The following is a 19,420-nucleotide window of genomic DNA, read 5'->3' on the forward strand; positions in this document are numbered from 1 at the left end:
TCTGGTTGCAATGGACACTATAATATTGTAAGTACGCTCACAAGAACTCTGTTGGTAACCTTAATGAAATCCATATAAGAGAGTCTTAACGTGAAAACGAGAATGTGAACCTCTTAAGAAATCATGATGCTATCATTCATTTTATAGGCACCTTGGTGATGGTTAAGTTTATATTCACTTTGTTATGCATAATTATAATAAATTAGTTTTCTTTATTTCATGCCTATGAAGCTAAGTTTTTAGACCTATACTACCTCCCTCATTCAATCATTTTTTTTATTATTTCTTAATATATGTGTAAGAAGAAAACGACCGAGAATTCATTATTCAAAACTGTATTCAAAATTTTGTGTATATATTTATGTTCTTTCCAGCGTTGTCACATTTCCTTATAAAAAGTAATATTAATGAACTATAAGAGCTAGTGTAAAAATAAAAAGTGAACATGTAATATTGGGGTAGGTTAAATCTGGAGAAATTTTGAACTGCATAAGACAAATAGTTTTCATAATACTTTGGAAAGAAGTTCACCATGTTATTATATAGGGACTGATGATCTCAGCTGAAAACGTTAGACAAATCCTTAAGGCCCCGATTTATACATTTGTTAAAATATCTGTCAAAATTTTTTAAATTTTAATTTTGTAATTTTACAATTAAAATGTGGAACTACATATTAAATTCGTTTCTTAAATAAATCTATATATATTTCCCTTTAACATATTTCTACGTAGATAATAACTTACCTCTGGTATCTAAGGTTTCTGGTTCGACCCCCGGCCAAGTAAGTTTGTGGTGGACAACATCATGTCCGTGGGTTTTCTCAGGGTACTCCCGTTTTCTCCCACTTTCTAATTTCACCAATTCTTCCATCATCATTCACTTGCTTAAAGGACATGATTTTTGAAGGACGTTATACTGAAATATTTCATTTCATTTCATTTTACCTTGATAATAACTATCAGAAAACTAATAGAAAACATACAACATGAATAACACGGATTGATGGATTTTAACTTGATGCAAGTGACTCTACATTATATGTTCATTGATATAGATTTTAAAAAATATATAAGAATGCGTTTCTTACCGCATTTAGATGATGAACAGCACTCATTCTCAGCTGGAGGAATCACAACTTTTCGGGATCCAATATCGCAAACAAGTTCATCTCTTGCACATTCATGCAATGTACACTGCTTTCCAAACTCTAGAAGATTAAAATTATCCTATTAATATTTCTTTATGTACATATTATTACATTAGTGCGCATACGCGCCGACTACGTGGGTTCATCGGGGCTCCAGCTCTCATACAAATAATCTTGTGGATGCGCCGCACCCACAAGATTTTTACTTTGATAGAAACAAAGTAAAATAAATATTTCTTACTTCCTGTTATCAAAAAATGATAAGCAATTAAAACATTCGGATGGAGGTTAAAATTTCTAACCTCTAAAATATAATAGTTTCAAATGTTTTTGTTCAAAGGCAACCAAGCAACACACTTAAGTTAGTCATTTTGTAGTTTATATTCACAACAAAATCCTTGCAAGTTCTTTCTGCACTTACCAGTAAAAGTATTTGCTTTTATGAAGATTTTTCATTTTCATTTCTTGAATGTAGTATTTTCTTTTAGTAACGTGTTGATAATATCATTGCCTCTTGCAATCATTGTGCATAATGCAAGTTGTTTAAAGTATACACTTAGTGTTACGATTACATATATTTAGAATTTTCATTACAGTAACTTATCCTTAACCTTGGCCCTGGCTTTGAACCGTTTCTCTTGCGTTCAAGTCAGCCGTGTTACCGATTGAGCTAGGGTAGCCCCAACGGTATATTTTATCGTAGCACAGCCCTTTATGACAGTGTTCATTAAACTAAAAAGGAAATTAATCAAAAAATATCGAAACTCCCCTGAAAACATATAACACGTCTCGCCATTGATTGCACCGGGGGCGGATCCAGGACAGACTTCTGGGGGGGGCGGTGGGTTGTCATACTGCTACTTAGAGCTACTTTTAACAGCTTCATACTCTAGGATGGATTTTATTTATATGTATAAAATAAGAAAGTTTACTCTTCTGGGGGGGGCAATCGTCCCCTGGATAGGCCACTGATTTGCGCCCACATAAATTTTGGAAATTAGGCGCCGTTTTTAGTGCATTTTCTTTTATGAAATATGTAATTCGCCGTAAAAATATTATTTGATATTTTGTGCAAGAAATATTCTGTTTTAGAGAACTAACAAAGTGGCCAGTTTAGACAGGCGGCAAACTTATAGACAAGAAGTTTATTCTGTTTAAAGTAAAATATATTATAGTGTAATGTAATCACTTTTAGCAAAACTTGTTATTACTCATGTGTCAGTTTGTATTTTATAAATAATACACAATAAAAACTATTTCTGTAATGTAAACATATCACTTGTAAATATACAGGATGTTTGAAAACAATACCACCAACGTTTGGGATGTGATTCCTGACACCAAGATAAGACAAAAAGTATACACCAACCTGGGTGCACAAATGCTTCCTTTCGGAGTTATAGGCTGCCGAAAACATGAAAAAAAAAAAAAAAAGAACTTTAGAGGTCCATACCTCCAAAACTATGGGACCTACCTTAAGTAGGTCAAGACTTAACTTAGGAACTAATATGTGCCCTATTGCATTTCTGAATCATGCGGTACTTCCGCAACAATTTTTATAGAGGTAGTTGGTGAGTATATAAAAGTAGGAGGGGAGAAAATAGAACAAGTGAATAGTTTTCAATACCTGGGTAGTATTCTTAGTAATGACATGAAATGCGAACGTGAAATAAAAGCAAGGATAGGAATAGCGAAAGAAGCCTTTAGGAGGAAGAAAAGTCTGTTTTGTGGGACCTTCGGAAAACGAATGAGAGAGTGTTAGAAATGGTGGGTGAGAAAAGAACACTTTTAGATGTTATTAGGAAGAGGAAGAGAAACTGGTTGGGACATTGCCTAAGAAGAAATTGTATCATGAGGGACGTCCTAGAGGGTATGGTGGCGGGAAAGAGAGGAAGGGGCGAAGGAGGCTACAATTAATGGATGATATTAAAACAGAAAGATCATACGCGAAGACGAAAAGGTTAGCGGAGGACCGTGGAGGATGGAAGCTTCTCAGCTGCGGCAAGTGACCTGCCAATAAAGGCAGAATACCTATGATGATGATGAGTTGGTGAGTACTAAATAATTATATGCCCTTAGCCAAACTCCCTCTATAAAAATTGTTGCGTGAGTACCTGAAACATCTATTTTTGGATAGCGCATATATTAGTTCCTATAATTATTCAGGGAAGATAGTGTTTGATTTGGGAAGCGGGTTGTGAATTCATCACTTCGAACATTCTTTTTCTAATTCTGGGTTCCAAAGCACTGTCAAGTTCTGGTAAATTTTATTAAAAAATAATAAACATTTTACTGTGAATAATTTACTAGAAAATTTCGTGAATTAGATGGGGGGAAATACTCTACATTGGGGAAGGACAGAAAGACAGAAATAAATTGGGGAAAGACTGAAAAATTAAACTTAAAGGTAATCACTAATTGATTTGGGACGATATATCAGAAAAAATGGAGAAAGAGCGCCATGGGTCATGGGAGGATGAGCACCGCTGACCATTTGTACAATGTAAATCCCTTATGAAAGGGAGATGTTGTATTGATATAATTTTCCATCTATTACAACGAAACTAAGCAAAAAAATGTTTGTTTTTCAACTACCAATGACCGAGTTATGCTGTAACATTATGCAATCGAATAAACATTAGTCAGCAAGCGCTAATGTCCAATAAAACGGTTGAAATCATAGTTCGCACTGAATAATTTGGATAACCACAGGAGGTGCAAAAACACTTTTTTCATCCGTCCCATGCTAAATAGAACATTTTTTTATGCCATGGGCTAGCAACCTCTACGACGGCTACACCCTCTTTTAGGGAAGGAAGTTGAGAGGATCACTATGGTAGTGAAGGATTGTTTGTTAAGCTATAGAACAAAAGTCCATACCTTGAATTATTACAATTTGTTATTTCGTGCCATATATGACTTTTTCGAATTAAAAAAAAAGAACAACTTAAATTTCTGGCTCTCTGCAGACTAAAAATGCTCTGTTATCTATAGTAAGAGTCAACCAATCTTTTCCTTGTTAATTACTTTTTAATATTACTTTCAACTGTAATTCTGGGGTGAAAATGAGACATTTACTGTGCTGTCATCTACCGATGAAAAAAACAAGTATAAAGTCTATGTGGTTTGCACAGCACTCTAGATGTCACTAGCATGCGAAATGCACGAATAATATGAGCTGGTTAAAGCACAATTAATGTAACTCCATTTTTTATTAGGAATGTTTTTGTTTGTTCTTGTTTTCTCATTACGCGTCCTAAACACTGCAGTGTTTCGTGTGTTTTCGGAGTGTTATTAACAGATATACTGTTTGTTAAGAATGATAGCAGTACATAGTATTTATGTTGGTAACGTCCCGAAAACACACGAAACATTGCAATGTTTAGGTCACGTAATGAGAAAACAAGAGCAAACAAAAACATTCCTAATGGAAAATGGAGTTACACCAATTGTGCTTTAACCGGCTCATATGTGTAGGTCTTACATAACTTCATTCTCTTTTCTTCATGGTTACAACTACGATCTAAACGGCGTGACAAACATCTTGGCATTTGAAGGCGGCGCTCCAAGTTCCCTTTAAATGCTGCTAGCAAATGAGAGGCCAGCGGTATTGCTACGTTTATTTTGTACACATCCACGTCTATCCAATATCACCTGATCGCGCTGTAGTTTGTCTGCTTAGCCATAGCCACACCCCTTAGCACTCGGCAACGTCATGTCAGAGCTTGCGTTTTATTCGTTTAGCTGAAATGCCAAGATGTTTGTCACAGTCTTTAGATTAAAATGACAACAGGATATCTATCCAATCACAGTGGCTAAAGCAATGCTACACTATGATGACTACAGTATCTGTGCATCCCAGTCCCATAAATGATCGTTCGGAGGAAAACATCAAACTATTTCAAAAGATGTTTACATAAAGTCTCCTTGCGGCTTTTATTTGTGGGCTGGCTTGAGAAAGAGATTTATTGACCCAAAACAAACTGTAGATTGGCTGCAGGATTGCACATAGCATGTGCTCACCAGCATTCCGCCGTACCTTTCTAAATCAGTAGCAGCTATTCGCAATCTTTTCAGAAGCTCGATGTCATGTTGGTGAACGTATAGGATTTTAATTTTGCATATAATTTACACGATTCTGTGGTTCCCATCCCTGCAATCAATCAATCATTAAACAAGTTGTAAAGGTTTTTCAAAAGACAAATTACTATTCTCTTACTCTGTAGAAAATAAGTGAATATTCGTTCACCTACCAGTACACTGGCACTCTGTGCAGGAATCGGGTTTCCATTTGTCTCCAAAATAATGAACACCATCGCAAGGATATTCGCATATTCTTCGATCGATGCATTCACCATCCTTCAGCACCTGGTAACAATCATAGAACAGTACAAAGTTAGTGAAACATTAAAAATAGAGTTAAGATACAAAGAGTGCTTCCATTAAGCGGAGTGGCTAGCCCACTCCTATTTTTGTTGTATAAGAACCTTGATTTTTCCTTCTGGTAAAACAAAATATATGACGAGGAGTGTTCAGAAAGTAAGGTTACAAAGTCTTCAGTCAAATGTGTATATAAGATTTCATACAACCAATACAGCCAACAAATAGTACATATATTAAGATACTTATAGTCTCCATATCACTTGAGACACTTGTCACATCGTGGGATGGTATTGAAGATTCCCTCCTGGTAAAAATCCTATCCTTGCGTGTTCAGCCACGTTGTTACGAAGTGTTTTACCTCCTCGTTTGAAGCAAAGCGACGGCCTCCTATGTGTTCCTTCAAGTGCGGAAACAGGTGAAAGTCACTTGGAGCGAGGTCCAGGCTGTATGGAGGGTGGTCGAAATTGCTTCAACAGCACGGTGATCTTCTGGGATGTACATGGGCGCGAGTTGTCGTGAAAGAACATGAAGCCCTCGGTGAGAAGTTCTGGCCGTAAATCTCTAGCAGTTGCCGGTGAATTTCACCCGCGGTCACATGTTTCGCCCACAGGAATCGAATAACTGAGCGGACTTCTTCGCGAGAACAGTTTTCCAAACGAGGCACCATTTGTATTTATCTACAACTAGCGCCGTAGGTGGCTGAAACTGCGCACAGTTGCCAACTCCATGTATTAAAATTACCACATACTCCTCATTCCTCTATAACAGACGAAACTCCAGAAATATTGATCTTGTAACCTTAGTTTCTGATCCTTTCTCGTATATTGACCTGCGTTGTGTTATGAAAATTGGGAGATCTCTTGAATGAAGAAGTAACAAACCCCCAATCTTTGTTCATCAGCAAAGCGAAGTGATTATCACGTGTATCTTTATGCAGTTTGATTCCGCTCGAGTTACACTGAGAAAAAAATGTAGGTGGCGTACTTAAAAAGGCAGGTTACATGCGTAGTTTTTGGACTTAACGTACAGCAGACGTATAACTGAAAACGCCTGTTTTATAATACTTTCCGTACAAGTCTTCCATCTATACGTACTTTCTGTATGAAACAATGTAGGCGGTCAGGATCTCACATACAAATGGACGTATGTAACATATAACTGAGGAATGTAACATAAGTATATGCATGTGATATACGGAAAACTGTTAGATGTCAGACATCCTGCAACGGCATGATGTAACGTCTAAGGGCAGTGCCTATGTAGCATATGGATAACATATGCTCCGTACTGATTTCTGTAGTAAGCAAGAGGATTCCGTATATTTGTACAATATACAGCTGTCTGGAGAACGGATTTTTCTCAGTGTACATACAGGCCATATTCCGCGTTTGGATATAGATCTAGCGAAAACAAACGCTAAATCCTATATAGAAAGCACAAAATGATGGAGAGAGCATATTATTTAACAAGTCGACTGCTCTATAGAGCTCTTTTTAGAGATATAGTATTATTGAGTTATCCTGAACTAAAAGTATTAATAGCACTTAAATTAATAAAAAATTGGTTGCTTAGCAATAAATCTTCTCGTAGGGAAAAGAAACACTCTCCACGCGTTTCGGAACACCAAGCTAGTTCCTTCTTCAATGGTAAGGTAATAAGGATAAAAACGGATGAGAGAAAAAAGATATGCAAAAAGGAATGAGTAAATATAATGTAAAGGATACTAAAATACCACGAGCAGAGCACAGTGCGAAACAATGAGCTGAGTTAAAGGAAGTGCGATATCTATGTTATGTCACAATTACCAGATCCCAAACATACATCAAATGTAAGTAGCCAGATTCTATCAATGTTGCCAAAATCCAAATTTAAAGCTGATTTATGTTTATGAATAAAGATTCTTTAATCCCCCGTTGTTCCTTTGTTTTTGCTGAATCTGTTACATTTACCTCCTTTATATTGTGTGTATGTTTTTTAAGTGAAGGGCCAATCCCGACATGCCGTCCTCTTGCGACTTCCTTGATTGTCCAATTTGTTATTTAACTCAGGTGTTAATATTGCGTTTCATTTGACCTATATATTTTTAGTTTAAGCACAACACAAGAGGCTCTAGGCTCAATTATTGTGTTGTCTTTGACAACGAAATACATAATAATACAAAACAGTGAGATATACAAACATTTAAAAGAAATACACATTACAAAATAGACAATTTAAAAATACACATTCATATTGTCTTTAGCATATGTGCTCTTTATATGCCGTTTCCAAAACATGCCTGTTTAGTTGTTCTTTTGTACACACTTTCCGACATGCTAAATATATCAATATTGAAGTCTTTTTCGACCTCATTGTGGAAAGTGCTTATCCTCCATATAGGAGATTTCCGAAGGATATTTGTTCTTGCCTTTCTTTGATAAAACGTAGATGTGTTTCCTATCCTCGTTCTGGTTGATGGGACTTGGAAACAAAGCAACGAACGCAGCTCAATAGAGTTAATCTTATCATGTATTAATTTATATAAAAATATTAGATCATTATATCTTCTTCTTTCGTATAAAGTGGGTAGTTGATAGTTTTCCAGTAACTCTCTGTAAGATTCATATTTCGGGTAAAGCCCAGTTTTCCTGTACGTTAGTAGTCTTAGGAATTTTTTCTGTATTCCCTCAATCATATCACAGTATTTTTGCATATTTGGTGTCCACACAACAGTAGCATATTCCAATTTTGACCGAACGTAAGTAAAGTGCAGTTTAATTAAAGTTAAATCATTACGAAACTCTTTACCTAGCCTCATGATAAAACCAAGGTTTCTATAAGCCTCGCCCATTACTGTTTCCACATGATGCTTAAATGTTAAATTTTTGATCAAAGAAAATTCCAAGATCTTTGATATACTTGAGAGAGCTTAATTTTGTTCCATCAATCGAATAAGTATAGTCTACATAACTACTCTTACGTGTAAAACGTAGGAAGTTACATTTATTTACATTCATTTTAAATTTATTTTTATTACACCATTCCATAATGTTAGTTAAGTCTTGTTGTACTTTCTCGCAATCATCAATTGAATCTACCTTAATATATATTTTGAGGTCGTCAGCAAATAGAAGACAGTTAGCATGTTTAATTCTAGTCGGCAAATCATTCACTTGTAAGAGAAACAAAAGCGGTCCGAGATTTGAGCCCTGGGGAACTCCTGACAAAGCATTGAACTTTCCAGAGATGCACCCTTTATAAACAACTGATTGCCTACGGTTACTTAAGTAGAAAGATATTAACTGTTTGTACTCTTGAGAAAAGTGGAAAGAGTTTAGTTTGGCTAGTAAAATGTCATGATCCACTAGGTCGAAGGCCTTAGAAAAGTCAGTATACATTACATCCACCTGATTACCTTTATCAATCTCCGCTGAGATGTAGTTAGTAATGATGGCCAGGTTCGTGGATGTTGATCTATCTCGTACAATGGTGGAGTCACATTCACATTGAGCTCGGTAAATACCTGACCTATTTAGCGGATCAACAAAGTAACTTCTAATGCCGGTAAGATGGTTTTCTTAACTTTTTGGGGGTTACTGGAAACAGGTATGTCTTATGCTTTGTAAGAATACGTTGTATTTTGCACCGATCTGCGTGTTTGATTAAATCATTTTTGTAAGATACGCAACTTATACCTGTCTTTGTTTTTGTATTATTTGATATAAAAACTGTATTTCGTCCTTGAGATCATTTGGACGGTCACAAATTAACAATGCCCTAATTTATTTTCCCCCACGGCAGGATTTATTGGAAAGTAACCAATTTTTTGTTAATTTGAATCATAGTCTCTTGCATCCACATAATAATTTTAATTTTAATATTAGTAGCACTTGATTTATTAGTTCACCAGATTATACATGAAATATTTTATTAAATTGAATTAAATAGTAATGATAACTAAAATTTAATTGAAATTACGAACATTTTTTTCTCTTAGAAAATTGCATTTTTGTTTATGAAATGATTTATTCCACTTTGATTCAACAATGACATTCTTTATGTCTAATCAAACTTAGTAATTAATTACAGAAATTACGATTATCCTTGATACTACACTATTAAGTCTCTATGTTTTGCAGCAATTCCTGAGGAATAATTCGGCGACTAGAGTTTATCTTCTGGAAACCACTGATTCTAGCTCTGAAGCTTCTTGTATAAAACAAAAGACAAATTCTGACCAAAGCATACACTATTTAATAAATAATAAACGTTACAGTTTCGACAAAGTAACTTTGCCTTCATCAGACACATTATCTTCAGCTATAAGCTCAGCTTTTGTTAAGTCATATATTATATAGTAATATCTCTTAAGAATTGGAAATGAAATGAAATCTTTAAGTTTTACGTCCCACGGTTATGCCGGTTAGGCTAAAGGAGACGGTGATGATGAGAAATGAATGAAATGGTGGAATGAAGAAAGTGGGAGGAAACGGGAGAACCCCGAGAAAACCCACGAGCTCGGTGTTTGTCCACCACAAAGTCCACACGGCGCGAGCTGGGATCGAACCAAGGACCCCAAGCACCGGAGGTGAACGCTCTACGACTGAGCCACCGCGCCCCCTCTTAAGAATTGGATACACTGCTTTTCGGAATTTAGATTTCATTTGTTATTCAAGATGGTGAGTGTTGAAGCAGGACTGTGCATAAAGCATGAGAAGCATAATATTTGTTCTAAAATTTGAAGTTAACTTTGTTTTCTTAAGTGTATGTGTGGTTTATTTGAAGTGTTAGTGATAACCAGTGATTAGTAAGTTTATAATTAAAAAATACAAAAATAAGTATTAGAAGTTTCCATTGTTACATTATAGTCCATTACTATCCAAGTTAGTCGCGAACATTAAGGAACATTAGCATGCACAGCTTTTAATGTTTTTTTTTATTATTTTTTTTATTTGATCTCGACTCTTAATTACAAAATAAGGCCTATGTTTAGCAGAAGGGGTCCAGGTCTTTTCTCTAAAAAATGTTAGAATTTTGGTAATTTCTGTTCACATTCGGTTAGTTTAAGGTAGGGTTAGTTAGTTTAAGTTAGGATAGGTTAGTTTAGGTTACGTTAGTTTAGTTTAGTTTATATTATGTTAGTGTAGGAGTCCCGCATAATTTTCCAAAAAATGATAGAATTTCGCTTATTTCTACTAATATTACGTTAGTTTAGGTTAGTTCAGGTTAACTTACGTTAGTTTATGTTAGGTTAGATTTGGTTACGTTATGTTACGTCTAAGTACGTGCAACATTCATTTCTCCTGTAAATTTTGTGTTTTTTACGTGCTTCTGGACCCCTTGTACTAAACATACCACCAAAATAATAATAATAATAATAATAATAATAATAATAATAATAATAATAATAATAATAATAATAATAATAAAAAGAACATAAACAAAAAATTAAAGCTACACACCGTATCAGGAGGACAGAAGCAGCCTTCTACTAGATCAAAGGTGCATTCGCTGTCAAGCAAACTAGCTTCGACAGTGGCTTCTGTACCGTTTCCACCACATGTTTCTTGGCATGCAACTCCACATGGACTGTATTCGAAACCTAGAATTAAAAAAGAAAAGTCACTATACACAGAATCTATCCAATTTCTGTCAGTGTTTCGAATTAACTACAAAACATTAAACCTTTACATAAGTCTATGTTCCAAATAATAACTTCTTTTGTTTACAGCATCTCAGGATATTTGGTTCTCGACGGGGAGATAACATGAGGCATTAAGTTAACGTCTTTTGTACTTTAAGCCATCGAATGTAAGGAGTCAGTGTTTGTAGGATTGCTTAAGAAAATTTCCCTCGACTGATACAACATTTTCCATTTTCTTATCAAATTTTTCCTAATTTGTTGTGTCTAATATCTTCGACAGAAGTTATGTGATAAAATTAATTTAACTATATTAAAGGAAGTCCCAACCATATTTGTTTTGCTTATTTGCTTATTTTACTTTTTCTTTCTTTTTTACAAAAAGAAAAAGAAAAATACATACAAATACAACCATCCAACAATGGGTACAAATTATACTACTTTTAACACACATACACATTCACAAAATTGCTATTATATTGGTTTATTTCTTAAGAACAAAGAAAAACTTAAAGAATGTATATATTGGTCAGTCAGACAGTGCGAGGATTTCCCTGAATTTTCACTCTTATCGGAAAAATTCCCTATTCCCTTTTTTGCTAAATTTACTTCCTTAAACTACGAATACTGTAAGGATTACCCAAAATTTAAAACTTAAAATCGTAGAAAGAAAGTTTGCTGGCGGATGTAATGTGCACCAATAGTACAATAAATTTATTTTATAAAACAATGGATTTGTACATAAACTATCAGAACAGATTTTATAGATGGTCTACTGTTAAGTGATACACTTATTGTTAAAGAAATTATTGTAGTAGTTGCATGGAATAAATATTTGAAACTTATTACGTACTTTATGCTTAAAACTAGCACCATAAGATGTTCTTTTCTCTGCCCACCACTTCGTGCATACCGAATGCAAATGCTGTATGCAATGAGAGGCCAATTAGAGTTACTACATAACAAACTTTAAAAATGGAGTCAATTCTGTACAGTTTAACAGTTTAAAAATATAGAAAACTCTTCTTTACTTTCGTTTCTCCACATGATAACTCTTGAACCAAGGTGAATTTTTAAATTTTGTTTGATGCAATAAATAGCTAGAATACTTGTATCGGTTGATTTCGTTAATGGAGTTAATCCTGTGCAGATTATGAATATGGGGGCCACTTAGGTCATGAAGTGAAATGACGTTATGAGAATATATGAGTTTTTTGTTATTTTGAAATAACGTTGAAGAATGGAGTATTTTTCTTTCCTTGTTTCTTTCTAAAATAGAGAAAAAAGCTTTTTTTTTTTTTTTTTTTTTTTGTAAAGAACCACAATACATTAAGAAATAGCTTGGATTAATAAATTTATTAAATAGGCTATTAGTGATCCATAATTGGATAAAAAAAATAAGTGAATGTTCGAATGGATGACAATTAGAAGATCAAATAATGGATAATGGGATGAATGGATTTTGATAATAAGATGATTGGTTGGTGGACCATTGTATGATAAATGGAAGGACAGTGGATGATCTATGATTGAGTTCCCTACATACAGTTGCAAGATTAAGATCATCAAAATACGTAACATAGGTGGCCAATTTTTTTTAAAAAAAATATAAATGGTTTTGACAGAGGCGGACCAAGGCAAAATTTTCACCCGGACAAAGTGACTTTTTGGCACCCCCCAAGTCCTAGCCTATATTTTACATTTTATTGATGATTTTAATGTTTTAAATGTACTTTTCAAAAATAAAAAATAATACTCAGATACATGATAAAGGTATATTTAGTACTTAAAAACATACATATGGTATCAATTACATTGTTTTTATTATTATTATTTATTATCGATATATATAAAAAAAATATATCGAACAGCATTTATTGAATACTACTAATGGTGACATGATTACTGCTATATTTTAAATTGTTTTGTTTTATCAACAACATCAGGAGTCATTCTACCATATATCCGACTATGCAACAATCTATTCTAATATCGTAAAATACCAATAAATACATTTCACATATGTTGAACGTGTTTTACGCACAACAATATTTAAGCAACCCTTTTTATATACTGTAAGTCCTAGTAGTTGAAGTCCACAGCATTTATAAAACATATCTCATGAATTTGTACAAAACCTGAACACTCTTACACGACTAAAGCTTAATAACAGGTTTTATCAAATATTAGGAATCCTCTAACTTTCGTAAGTTTGATAAGTAAGTAAATCATATAAAAGTCAATTTAGGGAACTTTATGAGAAAGCGTCCATTCGATTTTTTTCGGCATCCAAGCGTATATTCGATTTCACAAACATTGTCGAAATGAATGATTTGGCAAGAACTGTCCATAGCGAAATAATAACTTCTCCTAGACACTACTTTCAAGAAAGGCAGACAGTTTGGCGTGGCGATGTCGTTTGTAAGAAATCAAAAGTAAGTGCTGTATATACTGTTGTCCCTCCATTACCACTTTAAAAGAGTAACATATAAAATCCAATAGCATTCATTACAAAGAACATGGCCAGCTATAAACAATACCAACTCCCCCTCCACTCTTTCTTCTACATGCCATGTCTCTATCTGTCGATACATCCCCCTAGTATTATAAAACTCTCTTCTTCCATGGTGGAATGGAAAAAGATGATGTAATTGACGATACTTTACGAGAATATAAACCAAAAAAGTCATTATAAAACACGTTATAAAATTTACTTTCTGAGGCTCGTTTTGGCGCCCCCAAACTGTGGCGCCCCGCGCAGTTGCTCGGGTTGTCAGGCCCTTGGTCCACCCCTGGCTTTTGAAAATTATGAGAAAATATTAATAAAAATATCGTACTTCTTCAGTTTCTTGTTGAGACACGGAGATCGACGCTAATCGGAGTGGATTTATTCAAAATTATGAGGATACTAAACTAGAACATTGGTATACGTTGCAGTCCTCTATAAAAAGAGTACAACTTATTTGAAACTTTGCTATACTACATGTCTGAATGCGTTCGAAGAAAAAAAATCGTGACCTCTTTCTCTCCAGTGATTCATGGATGCGTTTAAAAGAAACTGCAATTTTTTTTCAAGATTACAACTGAAATTCTGGAAGCTTTTATTCATTCATTTTGTCATGTTATGTGATTAAAAAGTTCTTTGAAGAAGAAGAAATGTTCCAATAATCTGGTTGCTACAGATGGCTGTCAGATTATTGAGTTAAAACTGGGTTAAACCGAAGTATAGTAATAATAATAATAATAATAATAATAATAATAATAATAATAATAATAATTTCAATGTACTAATTTTTTATGAACTAATTCTCCTGCATATTATTGCAACGTCGCTTCATTTAAATCCAGGGATGTAATGGAGCGGACGGGGAAGTAGCCTATACGATGTATACCAACCTAATATTTTCACAGTCCAGCGTTACACTCATCTTAAGTGTAAGAAAGATCAAGCGTATGTTGAGGTGGGTATAAGTTAGATTTTAGAAAACGGTGGAGCGTAGACCACCGAAAGTTCTTGCTCAAACACTATTTATCATAACAATACAATGTAACGTATCAAATCAAAATATTAGAAACGCATAAGAAATACAAGAGAACTTACTAGGTGGGCAATCATAAGGACACAGATCTGGTGACCTCCAGTTCAAACAGAGAAAACCAACCTCTAAACACTTCTCGGCATATGATTGGATGATTCGACATGCTGACTCTTCTGGTTTCAAACTATGGCAAGTGTCAAAGTGACAGTTTTCCAGAAAAGGCTTCGGGTCCACTATAGGATGACACTAGAGTATTGAAAAAATATCATTAAAAATATTATTCTAAGGAGATACACAAATTCTATGACGTAACTCATGATATTGAGCCCATTTAAGAGTACTGACAGATTAGTTTCTGTAGTTTATATTGGAAATTAGACCTAACCATTTTTTTTTTATTACAAAAACTTCTAGAACCTGGAACAAATCAAGAACTTCATCAATAAAATAAATTGATACCTTTAATTAAATAGAACATTGCACCCTGAGGAACGTGCTAAAACTACGATGGAAGGAAAAAGAGGAAGGGAACAAAAATGCTACAGTTGATGGATGTCATTAAAACATGCAATTGCTATATCAAGACGCAATTGCTATATCAAGTGAGAGTCATGGTTCATGGAAACCTCTCGGTCGGAACAAGTGACTTATCAGAATGCATATGATGATAATCATAACTAATTATGGTAACATCCTACAATAATGTGTAATATATCATACAGTTTTTGCAACTTTAAGAAAACACAATAAATTCCTGCATCCTAAACCAAATAATATCCTAGATTTGATAGTACTTAGGAAAACGCTAACATGTTTCTTCCATTAAAAAACTTAATGTAATAAACAAATGACTACGCACCTGTCCAAATATGTGTTCATCATTTAATTTCAAGCAAGGATCAACTTCTGGTGGTAGTTCTGTACAGTTACGTGAAGGAACAACAACACAATTTTCTTCTACACCAATGACTGTAACAGGACAAAATGAATAAAGTTTTACTTTTTCCCCTTGTTTTTGTGAGTGATATACATAAAGTGAAAAATACAATGAAATATTTACAATTTAAATTAAAAAAAAAACGAGTGATGCATTTTTTAAACATAAATTTCTTGTAAAGTTGTAATCTCTAAATTAAATGAATATCAACAATGAAAAGCAGTCGTAAAATAAACTATATTTACTTGTAAGCACATACTATAAATTTCAATCATATTTTGCACGTACGCACATATTTATAAAAAACTATATACTATTTTACAGCATAGAAAATAATTTGATTAGAAATAAGTAAAAAATGAAAGAGTTAACTTTACAGTCCCCACAAAAGTATGTTCTGTCTGTAAAGTCGTTTTTAACTAGCTTCAGGTAAACGTTGTATAAGTAAGTATATTTTATACGTACAAGGTAACCAGAAAAGTTCTTGCCGTTCTAGAGCAGTGATACACGAAGAGCACTACAATGGACGGTACGAACCTTTAGGGCTCAAAGTAATCTTCAACAGCATCTAACATCTTTTGCCAACGTTCTGCAGCTGTACAATATCCTGGTGATAGAACTCGGTAGTCGTGATTGCAAAGAAGTCCATGAGTGCATTTCGCAGGTTCCCCTTATTCGCGAAGAATCTCCCCGGAGGTAAGTGTCGAGAGAATGAAACAGGTGGTAACCCGTTGGCGCAAGGTCCACTGAATATGGTGCATGACACAATCTCTCCCTGACAAGTTGCTGAAGGGTCTCTCGAGTTCTTTTTGCCACATGTGGCTGTTCATTGTCATGTAGGAACAGCACACGCTTGCAATTCATCAATCTCCTTCTGTCGCAAAGCATGATGCACTCTTTGCAGCTGTTGAGAGTAGAAGTCAGCACCGATGTTCTGACGACAACCAATGTCTGGTACACTTGGGAGTGTCATAGAGGACCCACTTTTCCTCATCAGTGAGCAAGCGATCAATGATGGTTGTGTTCAGGTGCCGAGTGAGCAAGGACAAACAGGCTGTTACTCGATCTTTCTTGTTGGCTGCCAATAATATGTGGGGAACCCACTTACTTAACTTATATGACTTCCCTTCCCCATGCAGGTGCACTGTAACTATTTCAGCAGAAACATGGAACCTTTCTGCAAATTCATCACACGTTAGACCACTGTCCTCACTACTTTCAGGGCCTCGTCACCCAACACATGTGGTCGCTCACTGGAGGTTCATCCCAAAGGCTCACATCTCCTGAAAAGAATTTCTGGAACCAATGCCAGCCGGTGCGTTCGTTCACGGCATTCTCAAATGCCTGCTATATACGGCGACTTGAAGCAGCAGCTCACAGGCCCACTTTAAAGTCATACAACAAACATACGCAAACAAGGTGCTTCGATACCTTCTTTCTCTTCGACACTGGACGAGCTATGACTGCTGTACCTGCACAACGTGCCTATATTACTGAAGGTCGATAATCAGATTCACTCCCGATCTATTGGCAGGCACGTGCGTCATTTCATTCCCTCTCTGTAAACGCATGTTTAATGGGACGTCAAAAACGGCAAGAACTTTTTTGTTTACATTGTACAAAATGTAACAAGAGGCAACGAAGAAAAAAGCATTAAAACATAAATGATATAACTAATCTTTCAATGAATTAATAACAATAATAGAATTTATTACTAATAACTTACTTGATGGTGGATTTTCAACAACCCATGATAGACCGAAGTCATCAGTGTTATTGGTAAAAACATTGTCGCTTGTTTTGTAGTCCTCCGATCCTTCTTTAATGCAGTTTCCTTAATACACAAGAAAGAGAATATGATTAATATCATTAATAGTATAATTTTAATGACCTATAAAAATTACAAAATACGTTCCACTTATTTCTCAAGCACGAATTCCCTGATTTTTCCAGGTTTTCCAGGTCACGATTTACAAATTTCCATGTCTATATATGATGTAAAAAAAACAAAAAAAAAAACTATATATCTATCAAGCGTTCCTCATCTACTATGCATACATAGCGTACAGGTGTGTTTGTGTGTGTAGATAGAGATGTTTTGATAAACAAACCAATTTATTTTATAAAACATTCCTTACCAAATAGCGAGAAAACCCAAAAGAAAAATGAGTTCTGGGAAGGAAAAATCCGTACCTGAAATTTCTTGACTTTTCCAGGTTTATCAACTTTTCATGAAATTCCCTGACTTTTCCAGGTTTACTAGGATTTCCAGGTCAGTGGCACCTCTGGTTTCATAAATTTGTTACGATTTCGTTTTAATGCTCTGTTGATTTATTTATTTTTACAAAACTCTATTTAGAATTTTAAAATTAATCTTGCGTCTGCCGCAACTGAGTACCCAAAATGGTAATTTAATATAGCGCTTTTGAAACCATCGTTTCACATACCTTCTAAATAATTTATTTTATATTTATTCTAATTAAGTAGATGCTTGCTTGTTTTCACTTTCTGATTACTTTTCTTAGCGGAAAATATGATTCATAATATGCTCTTAAGGATTCTAATTATTCCAGTCTTCATTTTTCACATTTTCAAAATTTGCAGAAGTACAGGATGGTCCGGAAGTGGGCCTACCCTCCTCCTCCTTTACTTCCAAAAGTATAGTGTTAGTTTTGGTAGAATGTCTATACACAGTTACCTTGAAGTCTTAAGAGTCATAAACATCGGTAAGATCACATCCATGTCGTAACATAGCTGAATTCTGCTCCAAGTTCTCGCAGATGTCTGCGGAGATACTCCGGAGTCACGAGGGTGAAGGCGTGTTCCATAGCTGCTCGTAATTCCTGCGTTGTGTGATATCCAATATAGCGGCAAGGAAACGTTTGCGAGAACTTGGCACAGAATTCAGCTGTGTTACCACATGGATGGTGATTATACCAATATTTATGATTCTTAAGACTCTTAAGACTTCAAGGTAACTGTGTACAGACATTGTACCATAACTAACACTACACTGTTGAAATTAAAGGGAGGCTACGCCCACTTCCGGACCACCCTGTAGAATAAATGAAAAAAAAAAAAAAGATAAATTACTCTGCCTGAAAAGATTTTTATTTTTTTAGTCATGTCCGAATCGTTATTTGCACCAGCTTCTTTTCCCGTTGAAATAGTGTAATCTTCATTTGTATTCTTTGCTTCTTTTACTTTACCGTTTTCCATGTTTGTTTACTTAATAATATATATTACAAGCAATTTAAAAAGTAAATTGTTAAAATATATTTCACACTCCTTGTTTTGTCTCTTTTTTTTATTTATCTAAATTATTTCAATAAAATTCAAAACAACTTACCACAGAGACCCTCTGTCTTGTTATGATAAAGTTTCGATGGTACTCGAACGAGAAATCCAAAGTTGGAGATTGTATATGCAACTTCTAACTGTATCTTAGGAATTAAAAGTTTGATTCCTCTCTGCAGGTCGACCAATGACATCCATTCTGTTTTGTAGTTAAAGTCTGTAATTTGCTCGTCGTCAACAAACACGTCCAGCTGCAACACAACAAAAGACGTACAATATTTCACTGATTCATACGAAAGTTCTTTTCTGTAATAGAAATTGAGCAAAGCTAAAAATCGAAATTAATGCTTATCTTATCTGTTTCCACGAGAAAACACAGATATACTTCTTGTCTTGAGGATAAGCCAAGATTATTTTGCCAGAAGCATATCAACTTGTTTTATTTTCCGAAAGTTAATGAAGAAAGCCATTTTGTTAGACTGAAAACGAATCCT

The 19,420-nt window shown here is 34.7% G+C and overlaps 1 protein-coding gene across 1 annotated transcript in view; it reads right to left on the reverse strand.

The window, feature by feature from the left end:
- Positions 1–19,420, reverse strand: part of Hml (hemolectin) — a 403,631-nt gene that overhangs the window by 91,991 nt on the left and 292,220 nt on the right. Inside the window, exons 67-73 of the mRNA XM_081740590.1 lie at positions 18,979–19,177; positions 17,356–17,463; positions 15,552–15,661; positions 14,755–14,938; positions 10,975–11,114; positions 5,404–5,518; positions 1,091–1,210 (exon numbers count right to left, since the gene is read on the reverse strand). Of these exons, the coding sequence (XP_081596716.1) occupies positions 1,091–1,210; positions 5,404–5,518; positions 10,975–11,114; positions 14,755–14,938; positions 15,552–15,661; positions 17,356–17,463; positions 18,979–19,177 (976 nt within the window). The remainder of the gene's footprint in view (positions 1–1,090; positions 1,211–5,403; positions 5,519–10,974; positions 11,115–14,754; positions 14,939–15,551; positions 15,662–17,355; positions 17,464–18,978; positions 19,178–19,420) is intronic.

Source organism: Thermobia domestica, chromosome 15, assembly GCF_964235325.1.
Source record: "Thermobia domestica chromosome 15, izTheDome1.hap1.1, whole genome shotgun sequence".
NCBI classification, from domain to species: Eukaryota; Metazoa; Arthropoda; class Insecta; order Zygentoma; family Lepismatidae; genus Thermobia; species Thermobia domestica.